The sequence below is a fragment of the Cyprinodon variegatus genome, unplaced genomic scaffold (genome assembly GCF_000732505.1).
Source record: "Cyprinodon variegatus isolate N-32 unplaced genomic scaffold, C_variegatus-1.0 Scaffold310, whole genome shotgun sequence".
NCBI lineage: Eukaryota > Metazoa > Chordata > Actinopteri > Cyprinodontiformes > Cyprinodontidae > Cyprinodon > Cyprinodon variegatus.
The window spans coordinates 348,049-365,703 of record NW_015150763.1 but is presented as its reverse complement, the minus strand read 5'-3'; the positions used below and the strand labels follow the sequence as shown (position 1 = coordinate 365,703).

Here is a 17,655-nt window from a genome sequence, read left to right as displayed (position 1 = left end):
ACAGAAGTCACCAACCCACCTGTGTGAACATGGGCTTTCCGTTTTGAGTGACCATAGTGCACTGATCACAGTCGAGGGAAACAAAGTTATTGTGGAAGGATTCCTTGGGATGTTTCAGCACATAGTAGAGCTCTGTGGCCCCGCCCTCAAATATACTCCGGAAGTACCGAGGAATTAACGTCCGGCCAATGGCTATAAAGAAGACATAGATAAAAACACAGATGTAAACAACATCCTTGGCTCATCCATAGGTTGGTAAAAAAAAAAAAAAAACTTCTCTTCTGAATGATGCTTGTATGTAACCTAATGTTCTTAAATGTCTATGTCATAGCAAAGAGGAGCATGCACACCCAGACATAGATTGACAAGCTGCAGCGGCCATTGACGAAACTTCTACATTTCTACTCTCAATGGTGTGTGTAAAGCAGGGAAACCATTGAAAATATGCAGAAGACTGAGTCAGAGGACAGGAATTTGGTACCACTGTGTCTGACGTTCCTAAAGGCTGAATTATACTTCGAAACCAGGTTGTCTGCGTGCGTGTCGCAGAGAATGCAGAGACGTCCCCGCCCCTTCAGCAGACACTCTGCTGCACCTCTCCCAAATTGTAGGTGACCGCAGACAGTGCCGCACACAGGAGGCATCCGATCGGTCATATCTATATCCGCTCTGCACTATGGGTATTTCCTGTTTGGTACCTTACTGGCTTGTTTTGTTCGCATGACCGCCATTGGGGAAAATGGACCAGCTAGAAAAGTGAGGTGTGCGAGAACGCTGGGACTCTTTTTCCACCTGGATCCCCGCTCTTTTTCACCCTCCTGCCTCTCCGTTATCACACCAATTTGCCCCCACTTTCTCACCGCCTCGGCCGCATCTAGACTCACAGCTAGTTCGTGATTGTGCCTTTTGCGTTGTGGCATGGAAAAACATAGTGCAGACCGCGCTTGAATATTGGGCATAAATCAAAAATATCTGCGACAAGCTCACTGCGATACACTGCTGCGGGGAGTATAACCAGCCCTTAAGAACCAATAGCTGGTATGGTGTGCTTGTTTTCTAAAACTGGATTTATGGTGCGTTCAATTATCTCAGAACTGCGAAGGCAGAGGTGGTTCCGGTTTTCCATTTTATTTCCTAAATTGTTGGCACACGATGACCAATACAAAGACACAATACACTGAAAAGTAGTAAACGAATGACTGACCTCATGTTACACCTAAAAATGTCTGCTACAAACAGGCAGAAGAGGAAAGTGTAACTAGTGTTGACTGGAGGAGCAGCCATTGTCACCTCTGAGTTCTGCTATGGTTGTGTTGTCCTGACTTTTCAAATCTGAATTCGGACTCTCGGGGACGTTTCTAGCTGAAACATTTAACTCCGAGATCAGAAACTCAGAGTTTTGAGTTCGAGGATAAGAGGACACTGAATCAGAACAGCCAGATACAGTTATTCAGAGGGTTTTTTTTATCACCACATTAACACTTTATGCCCTTAAATGACATGCTTCAGGATTTTTAGACGTGAATGGAGTTCTATTGCTATACAATGCTCCCGATGGATGGCTGAAAAGAATGCCACTACACTTTTCCCTTTATACAAAAAAGAAAACACTGAAAAAAACTAAAGCCGCAACCTTGGTCTGGAAACCATATACCTGTCACCTATAAAGGAATTATTTTAACATAAGGTGGCGCGGATAGCTAAAATCTACTAAAATGGAGTGGGTGGTGTATTTTCATAATTTCATGCGGTTGATCACAAAAAGTGGTTGTAGGTTTGCTTCATCTCCATTATTTTTTTCTTTATCCAGTTATGGCAGACCTTTTTGATTTGATTAGATTGTGAAAAGCTCAACTGACCAATGCCAAGTATAGAGAATAATAACAAGTTACAAAAAATAAAAACCCCTAAGCAGAGAATAAAAAGTTTATTTCTATTCCTAAAGAAATTTAGAGTAGCTGCTACTGTGAAAACACATCTTATTGTCTTCATATATCAAGACAATGAAGATTTCCAACACCATCTTTTCCCAGACGACCTCCTCTAATAACAAGTGAGTCAACAGCAGTGGTTGCATTCGCTGTCCAGCCTGTATCTCTGTCAGATTTTTAAGATGTGAGTCTGCTGCAGTTATTAGTAGTCACACAATCCGGCCTTTCACATTCCATAGCTTAGTAGGACAGAGGTTGCAGTAAACATTTCATAACACTGCACCCTCACAGGGTGTATGAGTTCTTCATTTCTATTATCATGTAGCCCACTGTAAATATGCAATGGACTCTGTAGTTGCTGGATAACTTTAAGGATCATATCTAGTGGCTGAGAAGCAGACAATAACTAAAGTCATGTTTGATTCTTACTGTAGCGTTTGGGTCCATCTTCCAGACAGAAAGTAATGGTCAACATGGCATCATCTTCAAAGAATTCTGTAGTGAAAGCATCCCACCACAGGTTGTCGCACTCCTGAGGGACGGCGAGAAGAGAACAACCAACAGCACACAATTACCGCTTTGTTTCTGTGTCCATCTCCATGTCATTGTTTGTGCATCCATGCAGACACAAACCTCTGTCCAGTTCTGTAGCCGCTTGTTGAGCTCAAATATTCTGTAGTCTGTTTGGTTTCCGTATGGTGTGTGCCTCCTGAGTCGCAGAAGGAAAACAGGACGAATGAGAAAGCAGTAATATTGATGCAAGTATTCGTACATCTTAAAAAAAAGCCAGCATTCTGAACTTTGAGGTTCAAGATAAAAACATTTAAACTCTCCCAATGACTAAATCTTTCTTTTATTGATAGAAGTGACAGCAGCTGTAAACACATCAACACCATTTGAAGAAATACGATTTGAAGCGCTGCCTTACCCTATTCCTGGCTCCATGTATGAGGGCGGGTACATTGGAGTAGGACTGGAAAACATGTGAAAAAATGATTGTTGCATTCAACTTTAGCTCTAATGTGCTGTCTTCCAACATCTGATTCATCATTAGAAAAGACAGGAGTCAAACCATTAAACAATAAGGGTGTAAATAACATCTCTTAAAAAACAGACCACTGTTTAATTTAAAAGAAACATGAGGGGAAAAAAATGATAAAACAGAAAATTAATCTCCCCAAATCTTACTGGTACTTTAACCACTGGAACATAACCATTTTGATTTTTTCCAAATTGAGAGGAAAAAGATAACAATGACATTTTTTCTAATCCATTTACTCAAACAGCAATTTCTATTAAATGGAAATTGCCCCTGATGTAAAAAAAAAATAGGAAGGGTACTGACTAGCACATGTTTTATACAAATAAAAATTAGAAAAACGTATTTGAAATCAAGCCTAATTTGTAATTGCTTACTAGCAACATTTCCTCATAGAAAGAAGGAAGTGTAGATTATTAATCACAACAACATATTTTGCAGAGAAATGCAGACTTTTATTCTGTAAAGAGGATCCTCCTCCAACTTAATAGATTGTTGTCTCAAATATTAGAATTTATGCAAATGAATAAATCAACATTTGAAAAATACAGTAAAGGCCAAAGACTCCAAGAGATCCTGAATCCTTAAATATGGAGGCATTTCTGAAAGCAGACAAACTGTAAAACCTCAGTCTTCCTGTAACATGATTTGAGCCGTCTATCTTGACATCCATTTTGATACTGTTAGCACCCTCCATGGACTGGTTGTCATAGCCCTAATAAATACTTTAATGATGACCACAGTGTAAGTCCCGTGTATCAGTGAATACGATCTTTGTGGGAGAACTTCCACTACTCTGACCATATGCTTCTTACTTGCTGAAATTTTCTGTGTTTCGTTTTGGCAGTGTTATTTTTACTTAATTTATTCAATTTGATAGGGAGAGACTGTAGGGCAATATCATATGGCTAATATTTGTTATATATATTTTAGAAATTTATTACATGTCACTTTGCTTGCTGAATAACTTTCAAAATATTTAATTCGGAATTTCCAATAAATTAAAGTACTTTCTGGGCCTAAGGTAGCTTGCTGCCTAAATTGAAACTTTACAACATATTTGAGGTGTTGCCCGATCAGATAACTAGTAAAACGACTATAAATCGTCAACAAGAGTCCCAAACAAGAGTATGATATACTTGAAGCACCCTGCTCAGTCATTTAATGAGTTATACTAACAGCTGCAACTTTTTTTTTTTTTTATTATTATATAGTCACAAGTACCGGGCAACAAAATTAACTCTTCATTTAACCCATCCCCTTAGGGGAGCAGTGGGCTGCCATTGTGCGGTGCCTGGGTCTTTCTTCAGGAACCCAGAGTGTCAGTCTGTGGGAGTGGGGCTCGAACTCAGAAACTCTGGAGTCCAAGCTCAATGCACTAACCACGAGGCTGCCACTCCCCTAAGTAATAAATATTTTGCTAATCGATTCAATTGCTCAGTTAATTATCAGATGACCAATGGTTCCTTAAAGGAGATTTTACACAGAATTTAAACTGAGTGAAGCTAAAACTGTGTCTTTGAGGACTTCTGGACAGAGCATATTAATGGACAAAAAGGGTTTTAATCTTAAATGCAAAATATTTGTGGCAATTGTTGTATAACAACTCCTTTAAAAGGGTTGCTCTTTCAGCTAAAGGCATGTTGTAGATTCCTTATACTGAAGTTAGTTATTAATCAATTAGTAAAGTAGTTGACAATTATTTCAATAATTTTTTTTGCTTCAGCCCTACTAACCAATACTCTTTGGTTTTAAAGTTGTTACAGAAAGAAAAAGAAACAGCTCTTTTCAGTAAAGTAGATTTAATCACAATAAGGAAAAAGTCAAAACCCTCAGGTTGGAAATGTTTGGAGTCCTTGCAGGATGTTTTAGGGAAAATGTATTTGACAATCTATTACATCTTGAGTTAAAAGATGTACAGAATTTTCTACTTTGGTCTGTATTACAGAAAGCTTTCTTTATCCTGCTAAAAAAAATGTATTTGCACAGTCCAAAGCTTTACAAAAATTGGTGATCTAAAATGCAACAATAAATCTAATGAGAGCATCTCTAAAGATTACCATTTTAAACATCATACCGTTGTGTGTACTTTATTTTTATACATATAACATTGTTTACAAAACTACAAGCAGAAGAGCAGGATGATTAAAACACACAATATAAGGCCCCGTCCACACAAAGTCAAACCCTGGCCTAAACGCACAAATTTTTCACCAAACCAGTCTCTCATCCATACGAAGCCGGCGTTTCGGGGGTCTGTAAACGATCTTTTTTTTATTAAGCCTTCAGAGTGGGAAGATTTTGAAACGCTATTTTCGCGGTTCCATCTTTAAGCTCTAACCGCATTTTTTTTCTTACATGCATGCATCATAGCGTCACCTCTAAACACGCATGCGCGACACAGTATCACAACAACAATGGCGCCGTACTGTGTTGAATGGTTGCTGCTCATGCTACTCACCCTGCTGTCGGGCTTACAACAGAATCTTCTTCTGGAATATCTCCAGGAAGAACAGAGCAATATAGACGACTTAGTTTATCACCTCAATTTGACTGAACCACGAAAATGGACCCGCAGGGCCATTTTACGGTTTGGTTGTTGTATAAATATTACTGCGCATGCCCAACATTTGGTTGCCTGTTTTCGCCTATTTTTGCTTTGGCACCACAGCGCCACTTATTGGCCTGTCATACATTTTTTAGCGTTTTCATGCATTCGTGTGGTCGATCACATTTATTTTACGTCTCCATCTTTATGACAAACGTTCTGGAAAATATTAGCGTTTCGTGTTCGTTTTGACTTCGTGTGGAAGGGGCCTGAAGAAATGGATAAAAGGGCATTGAACTCACCCCACGTCTCTGTCCAGCATGGTGCCGGGGTGGAAAGGGGGGAAAGTGCTACCGTTGGGGGGCTCCTTGGGGGAGTACAGCTTGAATGACTTGGAGGAACAGCCTGGATTATATGAAGGCATACAAAAGAGGGAGAAATATAGAGGTCATTAAATGTTGGATTTACAGCATATTAACAGCACTAAATAGAAACCAGCATGGAGTTCAACAGATACATTTAATGTCCAACAGTCAAACAAAAGCTAGTTTATTTCAGAAAGTCTGATGAAACATCTTCAGTACAAATTGATTAACAGGCTCATTTGGAGCAGACACACAGAGATGTGTTAAGAAAAAAAAGGCAAATTCAGAAGCAAGTTGTAACACTGAAGATGCTCCTCATTTCACCATCACACATCTCCATAAAATAACTACTAGATATAGAAATACCAACAGACCATATGTCCTGGACAAGCCCACCTATAAAACAGAGTGATGTCCCTCCCCGACACAAACAGTTCCCACCCCTGCTTTACAATAACTGCCCAGCTTTGTAATAAAGATCATCCAGGCATAGCAGCATGCAGGTCACGACCCCAACGTCACCATGGAGAGGCACCTCCTACTTAATGTGCCTAATTCTTGCAGCTGTATATTGAACAATGATATTTCAATCAGGTGGGAAAATTGGCATTATTGCCTTCAGTCAGTTCTGATTGGTGACTGGTGGGCCTTTGGTAATCTTCAAAGGCATCGAGATGAATTACTTCCACCAACTACACTCACAATAAGTCAACAGGTGGGCCACAGATTGATCTACAATCTGAAATCACAGCAAAGTCCAAATATTTTGTTTTTAAACCTTGTTATAATCCTGGAGGCAAAACTGCATAAATATTATTTAAATAACCTTTAAATAACTATGCACCGTTGCAGTTTGTATAGAAATTATAGCAGTAAAACTATGCATGGCACTACCTAGATCTATATGAAAATATTGTCAGTTTAAATGTGAATCTAAAAATATAGATAAACTACAAAAAATAATAGAATGGAAAAAAAGATTTAAGCATAATTTTTGATTTTCTATTCAGCACAGGTTCCATGTGCTGACTAAAATGTTGAACAATACAGTGTTTTGCTTTAAAGACTATAACCTCTTACAAGAAAACCACATCTTGAAGACTTAACCACCTTTGGTCATTTTGTATACACAGCATTTACAAAACAAAATTTAATTTTTTAAAGCTTTTCATAAATTAAAGGAACATTTCCATTTCATAAAGTGCAGCAGTGATCAAATGTAAACAGTGGGGAAGAAAAAACATGGTGCAAAAAAACGCATTGAAATGAAAGTTCAGAGCATTATGTAGCCATTTTGACCCATGCAAAAAATATACAGGATAAATCTATTTGATGGTTAAAAGCAATTATCCCTAACCTTTATCTGATTTTACTTTATTAAATGAAAGAAGAATAGCAAAGTACTGGCTGCTAGTTAATGCATTTGTAGACCAAAATGATGGATTCTTAATCATGAAGATTTAAAAGAAAGTTGTGGGGAAAAAAATGCAGATTGAGTATTTGTTCAGTCAAGTTTCAACAACTGATCAGATGAGCGTGGGAAAACTGACCGATTCCAATGTCTAGCTGATTTATTGGTGCATCTGTAGTAAAAAATCGCGAAAATGGAGCATGACGCCTCTGTCAAATTCAAGCAATAAGACACATTTCATAACCAATTGGACACTAACAAAACCTGAAAGCATTAGCAAGAAAGTCACCAGGACATAGACTGGGTTTGCCTGCACGATTCATTCAGATTTATTTCAATCAAAAATAGATCCACTGACAAAAAACATGCATCAGAGTATGAAAATGATGGATATTTTCGACATAAAGTTAGATACCAGAAAAAGGTAAATAAATATTACCTTTTAAACAGGTTTCCCCAATCTCACCTAGTAAAAAAAAAACGCTGTATACACAAAGTCATCCGAAGCTCTGTCTGCTCTTTAAGGAAGAACAAGCTGTTTGGGTTGTAACATTATGCTATAGGCTGGATGCATCACCAGATAAATAAATAAATAATCAATGGTTATGTGTCCATTAGTTGTTGAAAGCTCCATTAGCTCCTTCTCCTCTCCTGTTAGCGGTTAATGACAGTCAGTCACAATCTCATCAGCTGGACTCCACTTCCTCCACTGGGAATCATTCTCCTCTTACTTTTACAAGAAAACAACACTTTACATACAGCATGTACACATGCTAAACATGATCATGTGTGGCAAATGGATCATGGGGTCAAACTTTAACCTAAAACATATCCCAAAGAAATACGGGAGCATAAAGTCCGTTTCCATTTCACTGATATTCTGACATCAAAACACGATTAAAAAAATGTGACTAAGGATAATATTTTACATAAATTAGTTTAATCCTATGTGGCCCCTATGGTGTCTATAGCGTTGTGTGGGGTAAACCAAACAAACAAGTCAAATAACTTAAAATCTCAGCTCATTAGTTTTGTTAAATTTTCTACACATCTATTGTGCCTTTAAGTAACAGGCACTGTAGCTTTTTAACGTAAAGATACAAGAATTACCTACAAAGGCAATTAGAAAGGCAGCCCTCGCATTATGTTAGCTCTTAGCCACCACCTTAGCTAGGCTACAGCTTCTACACACTGAAAAACGCGCATAATACATAACAAAACTTTTAACTTTTACTGTAGTTTAATTTTAAAAAGGTAACTTTGAACACTGAGTAATAGAAAAGAAATAAAATATCTTTCACAATTTACAAGCTGCCTCACAGGCCTTTTAACGGCCAGGCTAGCATTAGCCATTAGCGTCTAGCTTTTAGGCTAACGCGATAACGTTATATCTCTTTTCAAGAAGAAATATGGTATTAAATGGCGATAAACTATAACCACGAGCGTTTATAAGCAACACGTATTTGCACCGGGAGCTGTGTTTTACACAATAAAGTGTGTTTAGGAGGAAAAGCGGCCCTTTACCTGCAAAGAAGTCCAGTCAGAAAATTGATGTTTACAGATCCGTGGTGATAGACCGTGTGTACGCTCCGTGCGTAAAAACGGATAGGCCCGCAGGACGCAACGTACCCACACAACAATACGTCCTTTCCCAACAGAATCAATAAAAAAAAATCTCCTCAAACCGAGAGACTACAGCGGAATAGGGCACAAAATTGCGGGAGTCGGTAGTTTTATGTTTTGTCCCGCATGAGGCCTTGTCAGTGGACTGGAGCCTGCTGTGGGTTTACATACGGACCCCGATGAGCCCTTTGTTCACGGGAGGACATGAACAATAGCTGTAGGCCCTCCTCCTCTTTTCCGTCTGCAATGCATTTGCTCCACTCCACTCTTCTCTGCCCAGCACAGCCAGCCGCCCTCTCCCCCTTCACTTTTTCTCCTCCTCCTCTCTCTAATGCACAACTGCACATAAAGGTTGACTGGTAAGCATTTTTCTCCTCCCTGCATCTGATCTCTTCCTCCTAACTGACACAGATGAGAATTGGCCTAATGCAGCTGACTGGAAATTTGTGTGGAAACGAAGATCATGTTGACTGCAAAGTGGTTTTCATGTTTGCCTAATTAGTGCACATCAGCTTGCTGCTAACAGCCGGACTGGGACAACCAAAGAGCCCCGGCCATGCACAGTGGGCTCATTCAGTGTCATGCAAACACTGCTGATGCAGCAACATAATCAGTCAAGATCTTCTTAACTTTCCCAGAAGGTAGAAAAACATACAGCAAATAGAGAGAGCATCTATTAATACATCCATTGTCTTATTTATTTTATTTACATGGCAAGAAAGTCCTACAGCAAGCTTATCACATTAAAATTTGTGAGTAATTCTTTGTGAATTGGTTGATTTTGTTATTTTTCCTGCCAATGTTATTCTACATTGCTTCCAAAAGTTAATATCGAACATACATGTTGCAGCCAAATGCTTTGTTTAATTTACCTTAGAAGCTGGTGTCAGATATAGGGGATAACACAAATTCTTGTTCTTGTTGCATCTCACATAACTGGGAGCTTGATAATTACTGTTATGGCCTTTGGGCCCTTTAGATTCACCTTCACTGAAAGAGGTATTAAAGCTAATTTAATGAGATGCAAACTATCAATGGTGAAAATACACAGGTTATTACTGCAGCTATGCTGTCTTATGCACCTGTGGTAGTGTTTGGAGTGACATAGGGGAGCTTAAACGAAACTTTTCTCACTCAAACATCTTTCCGTGTGATGACATGTTTTACTGTTGTTTTTTTATTTCTATCAGTGTATTCTTTGATTACACTGAAAAGCGTGTTTTGGATCACTGTCAAAGGACACTTTAGGACAGGAGTCCTCAGTTACTGCCCTCGAGGTCTGGTGTCCTGCACCAGATGTGTCTCTGCTTCCACACACCTGACTCAAGTGGCTGAATTACCTCTTCAGTATCCAGTCAAGTTCTCCAGAGTCCTGCTAATGCTCTGATTATTAGACTCAGGTGGTTGAGGTAGAGATCCATGTAAAAGATGCAGGACACTGGACATCAATGACTGGAATTGAGAATCCATGCTTTAGGATGATGTGCATATATGCAAATAATCAGACAATTATTTGGGAGTTATGCACTGCAAAAATGATCTAGAAATAAGTAAAAACTTCTTAAATTAAGTGTATTCACCCTTAATTTGAGTAGGTAAATGAGATAGTTTGCCAATGGAATGAGTAATTTTACTCTTACAATAAGATAATTAGATCATATGCACTTGAAATAAGACAATGCAATTGTGTTTTCTTATTTTAAGTGTCAATTGTCTTGTTCCGTTGGCAAAATGTCTCTTTTATCTCCTCAATTCAAGAACAAATGCACTTATTTTAAGAAAAAATGACTTATCTAGATTTAGATTTTTTGCAGTGTGATTCTCGTAAATTAAACAAACATACAGTCCTTTCACTGTGACTCAGCCTTTCCTGTCTTTTACATACTGTTCCCTGTTAGTTATTAACTGTATTGAATCAAACATGTCACACTTAAATTGCTCAGCCCATATGACATGTCTGCTAAAAGTTTTACATCTAGTTGTTGTGGTAGTCCTGAGGCCCTCTCCCCTACACAATAGTTGATTCATCATTTTTAAGGTTTAGCAGGTATTTCTGCTAAAATAGATTCTATCCTATGATTTGGTGTTTTGTCCCTCTTTTTTTTTTTTTGTAAAGTCTCTGAATGAAATGAGCAGTTTGATAATTACCTTGATAGTTCAAACCTATAACTACTCTATCCTTTTTTTAAAATGCAAACAAAAATAAAGAACTAGATATTGATTTTTTTTTGTAAAAAAAAAAAGAAGATAAATAAACACAATAAATATATTTGCTGAGCTAATGCTTGTTTTATCACCGTCATTCATTTTATTAATACTAAAATTAGTGTAGCATCGATAACGATACCTGTATGGGACGGGGCCCAGATACTGCACTAAAATAACATTTTGAGAGCCAAAAGTTTATTCAACTATTGACACCCATTCCAGGTACTACTGGATTCTTTCTATTAGTCTTTTTCCTGCTGCTTCACAAAGGTAGGCAGCAGCTAGGCAATCATTTTACATCCATGTAGTATGCAGTTCTTCATATATACACACATCAATTTAAAACAGATGGTATCAGTATGGTATCGGGCAATACTGCACAGCCGGGTATCAGTATTGGAGCCAAAAAATGGCATCTGTGCAACACTAACTAAAATCCTTCTGCCTTTTTTCTCTTTAGTTGAGGGCACAAATATTTCAGTTTTACATGTTAAACAGATGTGCCTCCTAGAAGATGATAAATAAAGTAACAAACCCGGACTTCTATATTCACCACCATGCACAAGCCTTTCAGTAATCAAACTCAATATTTTGTCATTTTAATCGACATTTGGACAGGAATTTTATCTTTTCACAAAATCATCTCCTCACCCCTTGCCTATTTAAATAGTATTCTAGATCTGCATTTCTACCCAAATCTGCAAAGTTACTGTGACATTCTATATATATATCTGCTGAGCAAGTTTTCAAAGTGCGAGGTGTAGAAATCTGGGCATGGGTGGTAAAATGCACCCCAGGTTTTACTGTTTATAGGTGCCTTCAAAGGTTCATGTCGCAGTCCATTACGCACACAGCCAGGATAGCATGTGTATTTCCCACTACTGTCAGTTTCCACATTCCGTGTGGCCCTAGGAACCTTTGTCAATTTTTTGTTTCCATTACAACTGGTCCCTAACAGTGTCTGTTATCACTGTCCATTATAGATATTGTCACAATTTTGTTATATACCTACATTTCTATTTATTTTGAAATTAATACAAAGTTTAAAAAAATACATTTGGCAACTAATTAAAGGCAAAAATAACATTTTAATATATATATATATATATATATATATATATATATATATATATATATATATAAAATGTGTGCATCAAGGGGCTAAAAACTTTGGTCCCAAAATTATTACAGTTTTTTTTTTTTCATCTGAAGAATATTTTGACACATCGATGTACTGGTTTCCTCAATGCAATTACCCAGAGCTTAAATGGTTTCATAGTAACCTGGTGTTATCATAAGATGACATAAGTGTATGTCATCTGCATAGTTATGGTAACAAGATGGCATGTAGATAAGCTGGACCCTCAGGGAACCCCTCATATGTTTTCTTTTTTTTGGTCATCTCTGATGTTAAGTTACAATCAGACAATAATTCTCTTTGCTTCAAGTAAACCAGTCCAGTTTTGTATTAGCATTCAATCAACAGTATTGAACTCTGCACTAAGTACCAATAACACCAGCACTTTGGTTCTTTTACATCACTGAACACCTTGACAAGGCCAGCCTCTGTACTTTGGCGGGCATAGAAGCCTGACTTGAAGACGTTGCGACGGCTGACCATTGTTAGGAAGGTGTTTGGCAGTTTACACAGCTCTTTCAATAATCTCACTGAGAGGTTTGAGATGAGCCTGTAGTTCTGCAGTAGCATATTGATCAAGTTACTGTTTTTCAACAGTGGTTTGATTATTGCTGTTTTTAGAACCTGGGAGAAAACTGCTAACAAAAGGGACGTGTTTATTATTATCTTGGTCAAATCAGACTTTATGAATGGCAGAGCTTTATGAAGGAAGGGTGTGGGTAAATCATCAAGACAGCAGGAAGAAGAACTTAGCTGGTATTGGATTTCGTCCAGTTTTTTGTATTTTATTTGGCTCTGGTTGCAGAAAACATTGGTAATGGACTTGATACAGATGTACAGACTGCACTTTTAAACTTTTGTTTTTAGTGATGAAGTTAGGAAATATGTTGCAGGCCCTGGTAGAGGTGAGTCTAGCTGTTACAGTTACAGGAGGGTTCGTTAACCATGGCAAATAAGGTGCAACCTTTATTAATGTCAGGGAAGAAAGATTCTATTGCATTTTTTAAGTTACACATCTCTGGAGTCTCTTGTTGTGTTCAATAAAAATAAATACAAATTCTACCCCTTTACATTTATATCAGGAAAAGGCAAATACTCCTGAATCCCTATTTCATATGAATCAAAAAGACCTCTAAAATCTCAAATAGTCCAACAATGAGGGCGTGCAAGTGGCGCAGTGGTTAGCGCGCATGACCCATGTACAGAGGCCTTAGTCCTCTATGTGGCTGACCCGGGTTCGAATCGACCTGTGGTCCTTTGCCGTATGTCTCTCCCTCTCTCTCATACCCCCTTTGCTGTCAGCCTACTGTCAGAAAAACAAGCCACTAGTGCTGTAAAAACTCATAATAAAAATGAATGTCAGAATCCTATAATAAATCTGTAAGAACTGTGTAATGGAGCAAATTGAGCCAATAAGGGGCATCCATTTCTCCTGTTATAAATACAAATGACTTATCCTTTCCACACCTTTAAAAAAGTTCTTTACATTTTGTTGTGTTTAAACTGGGGCTGAAGCGATTAATCGTGATTAATCGATTATTGAAATAATCGTCAACTAATTTAGTAATCGATTAATCGTTAACTGGAGTAGAGAGACTGTAAAATATGTCTTTAGCTGGCACAAGCCACTTAGAGCAGTAATTACACCATGAATGTAATAAAAATATATAAACATTTTGCATTTAAGATAAAAAAAAAAAAAAACCTTATCGTCTGTCAATATATTCTGTCTAGAACTCTTCAATTGGAAAAATTGTTTAAATTCGTAAAAGGTCTTCTTAAATGAACCTTTCGATGTCCATTTATTAATTGATACATAGAAAAAATAATCGACAGATTAATCAATTTGCAATATATACGTTAATTGTAGTATCTAGTTTAAATAATTGTTTTGTTATTTGGGAGGTTGTATTATAAAGCTGTGATGTAAAAGAGTCATATTCTCTAACATACATACACTTAAGAACGGGTCAAGCTACCTCTGCAGACTCTTGCTTATGAAAACTTGATAGTATTGCAGCAGGCCTATCTTTCATTTAGAGGAGGATAATCTGCTTGAAAGGCCCATCGCTCACCCGACCAGCAGTGGAAGAAACTCATACTGACTTTTTGTGTGTTGCTCTGACCACAGTAAGCCTGTTTCATGAGCACTTCACAGCGCGCAAGCCTCCTGTCAGTCCCTTTGCAGCATCTTTGTGTGTGTAGCACCAGGGGAGCTGTAGTCAATAGTGGCTCAGATTGTCTGTTGCGGGTGACTTATATGGATTTGCCTATCTTACATTCACTGGCCTCTGTCACCATGGAAACCTGAGCAGTCTATGCCGACACAACCAAAGCGGCTAAGAAACACCCATGGAAATTGACACACAAGAGTTAATCCTGTGGGTGTGTGTTCGTGCGTGTGTGTCTCTAAAGCTCTCCCATTGAAATTGTACATGACGGGGTTAATCCACACCGTGTGTGGATGTGTGTGCAGCGGAGTGATGGAGAGGAGGTGGGGGTGGGAGGTGTGTTGGGATAAGGCTTGAAGGGCTTACACACACCGTCTCTTTCCCTCTCAGGCATAGGGTTAGCCTTATCTTCAGCCAGCAAACCGAAGCAGTAAGGCACACATGCACACATATACACACATTGGTACCTAACCTTCATTTAACCAGCTATACTTCCAGCTGGACAGTCACACCTGAAGCCATAAATCCATGTCTGTGAAGTGATTAAAGCTGGCACAAGTTGGTGCTGAATAACCAGGAATAATCAAATAACCCTGCTGAAGAGGACTGAACTCTTCTTCCTCTACATATCTGGTCAATAAGACAATGTTATATTGATTAAATATGTGTATTAGTCACAGATGAGATGGGCTAACACACTAAAAGTGAGGTAAAAGAAAAAACTTACCTCCTTCAAACTCAAGCTGTTCTGACATCGCCATTTTGTCACCTACAAATACACTTTCACAGCTATGCCAGATCTGACTCAGACACTGAGTTTTCATGCCTCCACCGCTCTGTGATATCTCCCATGTCCAGACTGTCAGGCTCAGGGGCATGACGAAGGGGACGGGTGGGGGGGCTACAGTGTTTGTGTGCATGTGTCACAGGGTGTTGATGCGTGCATGTATCCTCGTGCACATGTGCAAATGCGTGCAGCGTGCCACTTCCACTTGCTCGTCAACAGGAAACCGAGCCCCACATGCATCTGCCCAAGTTCTGATAACAACCGTCCTCGTCACCCTCCCCTCAGCTGTGATCCGAGGACAGTCTCATGTTGGTCCGGCTGCAAGGAGAAGTCCTGATTAATCTGATCCAGGGCGGCCTCTGTTAACTTCTGTTTTTTCCGTTTCTTTTCCCACGAACCAGAAATGGAAGCAGAGTCGCTCCTGCTCTAACAGGACATTTCTTTCCTCAAGTTTAAAAAAACCTCTTTAAACACATCCCCAGCCCGGATTATCCCACTTCTCCACATCAGGGATATCTTCTCTGGTAATCTTTTTGCCGCTTGGTCTGTGCCAGGATTTAAACATTTGGCAGTTGTTCCTTTTTACTGAATCACATGATTAAATAGATAGACTTGTGTAAAAAAATAACACCTGGTGAATCAGGTGAATACATTTTGGGTGGGTGATCTATATTATAGCATATATTATTATGTTGTTTTTTTCCTAATCAGTTAGGTTTTTCTTTTACATTTATTACTACATTATTCTAATCAATCACATTAAGATCTATTTTCCTTAAGGTTTTATTAAATAAAGAAACACCAAACAAACAAGATGAAACAAAGATGTTTAGAGTAATTTTAGAGAGCACTTCTAGAGGTAAGAAGGAGAGTAATTCAATGCCCAAGATATGATCTAAGATGATTAAGAGTTTTAATGAAGGGGTTGCATGGCCTGTAACTCTGAGTTCAAATGCCTTTTTGCAAGGGAAATGTTTGGGAGATGAAACAGAGTAATTCAGAGTTCCAAACCTCCTTTTGATCCATTAGCTTCAAGCACCAAAACCTCAGGGGCTGACCAGGAAAACAAAGTATATTATCTGTGGTTCAGAATCAGGATGTTGGCTGACTCATAAAACCAATGTGGACTTTGGTTTTTACGGCTCCCACAGTCCTGGCTCTCAGCTCAGCTCATGGAAAATCTCTTCACATCAGCTGTTGCTCAACCTTTAAAGGCCAATTTTACTGAAAGGTTCTTGGTTATTGGTTTTGGTTTCAGTTTGATGTGTAGCTTGTTGAAAACCCTCCCTTTGAATTTGGAGCTAAACATGAAGAAAAAACCCAAACAAAGGATCTGAGTGGAAATAAGCATGGGTGTAAAGGAAAGACACTCTTTTCCAGGAACTCTTCTCAAAAATGTAAGAAAGTAACAAAGCATATGAAGCAAATATAAAAACAGGTTCCTACACTGACTGAGGAAGAGGTTATCACTGCAACCTCATTGACCAATAAAAGCCGAACCACTTTGTTCTTTGTAACGATAAGAATAATTGAGTATTTTATTTGAAACTCAATCTTCAAGCTCAAAAATAAGTCTACGCTTATAGATAAGCATAGACTTATTTTTTTTTAATTCCTAAGTTTTTTGTTTTATTTGTTTTTCGGGTTGTCCTAACCCTATACTGATATCGGAGATCCGTCCACTAGTAAAAAAAAGTAATATTTCAATATATTGGATTTCATCTAAAATCTCTGAGTGCTCAAAGAAATCTTCCAGTTTCATTTAAACTTACTGCAACTATTTATTAATGCTAAATAGGTCATCTTTTAATGTTGTTTACTGTTATACTCTGTTTGATTGATATCACTGGATCAAGTCTTTTCTAAATTCATACTACATAATGAGTAATAAAAGTGTCTATTATTTGTGCAATACTCAGAGCTAAAATTACGGTATTGTATCGGAAATTAAAAAGTTCAAAAAGTTAAAAGTAATCTTAAATTTCCTCTCATAGCTTTTGTAAACAAAGAAAATACATTTATGTAGTGGTTACTCTGAGAAAGGCTATAAGACAACAGCTTACCAGGAAATAAATACTCTAGAATCATAATAACTCTTGGTGTTTTAAAGCTTTCTTAATGCCACTGATGTGAGGGGTAAGAAGACTTTAGCGAGATCATCTTTAGGGGTCATAGACAGAGGAGTTACAGTGAATGAAAAGTAAGACCTTTCATTGTGTATTAGCCTGCTATTAACTGGGAATAAAGGGAATAGATATGTTTTCGGCTGATGTACAGATATTTTTGCTGTGCTGTTATTCTGTGGTATTGCTCCTGTTAATGTCTATGGCTGCTCTGTTCCATTAGCGTTAATGCATTGGGCCAATAAGTTGTCTCCCTTTACCCAATAACGACCCTGAGTGAGCCGCCTAAATGTAATAATCCATAAAAACTA

At 38.2% G+C, this 17,655-nt stretch overlaps 1 protein-coding gene across 1 annotated transcript in view; it reads right to left on the bottom strand.

The window, feature by feature from the left end:
* Nucleotides 1-17,655, bottom strand: part of LOC107090769 (LIM domain-binding protein 1) — a 36,924-nt gene that overhangs the window by 8,987 nt on the left and 10,282 nt on the right. The window contains exons 2-6 of the mRNA XM_015384334.1: nucleotides 5,821-5,923; nucleotides 2,860-2,904; nucleotides 2,565-2,640; nucleotides 2,361-2,463; nucleotides 20-192 (exon numbers count right to left, since the gene is read on the bottom strand). Of these exons, the coding sequence (XP_015239820.1) occupies nucleotides 20-192; nucleotides 2,361-2,463; nucleotides 2,565-2,640; nucleotides 2,860-2,904; nucleotides 5,821-5,923 (500 nt within the window). The remainder of the gene's footprint in view (nucleotides 1-19; nucleotides 193-2,360; nucleotides 2,464-2,564; nucleotides 2,641-2,859; nucleotides 2,905-5,820; nucleotides 5,924-17,655) is intronic.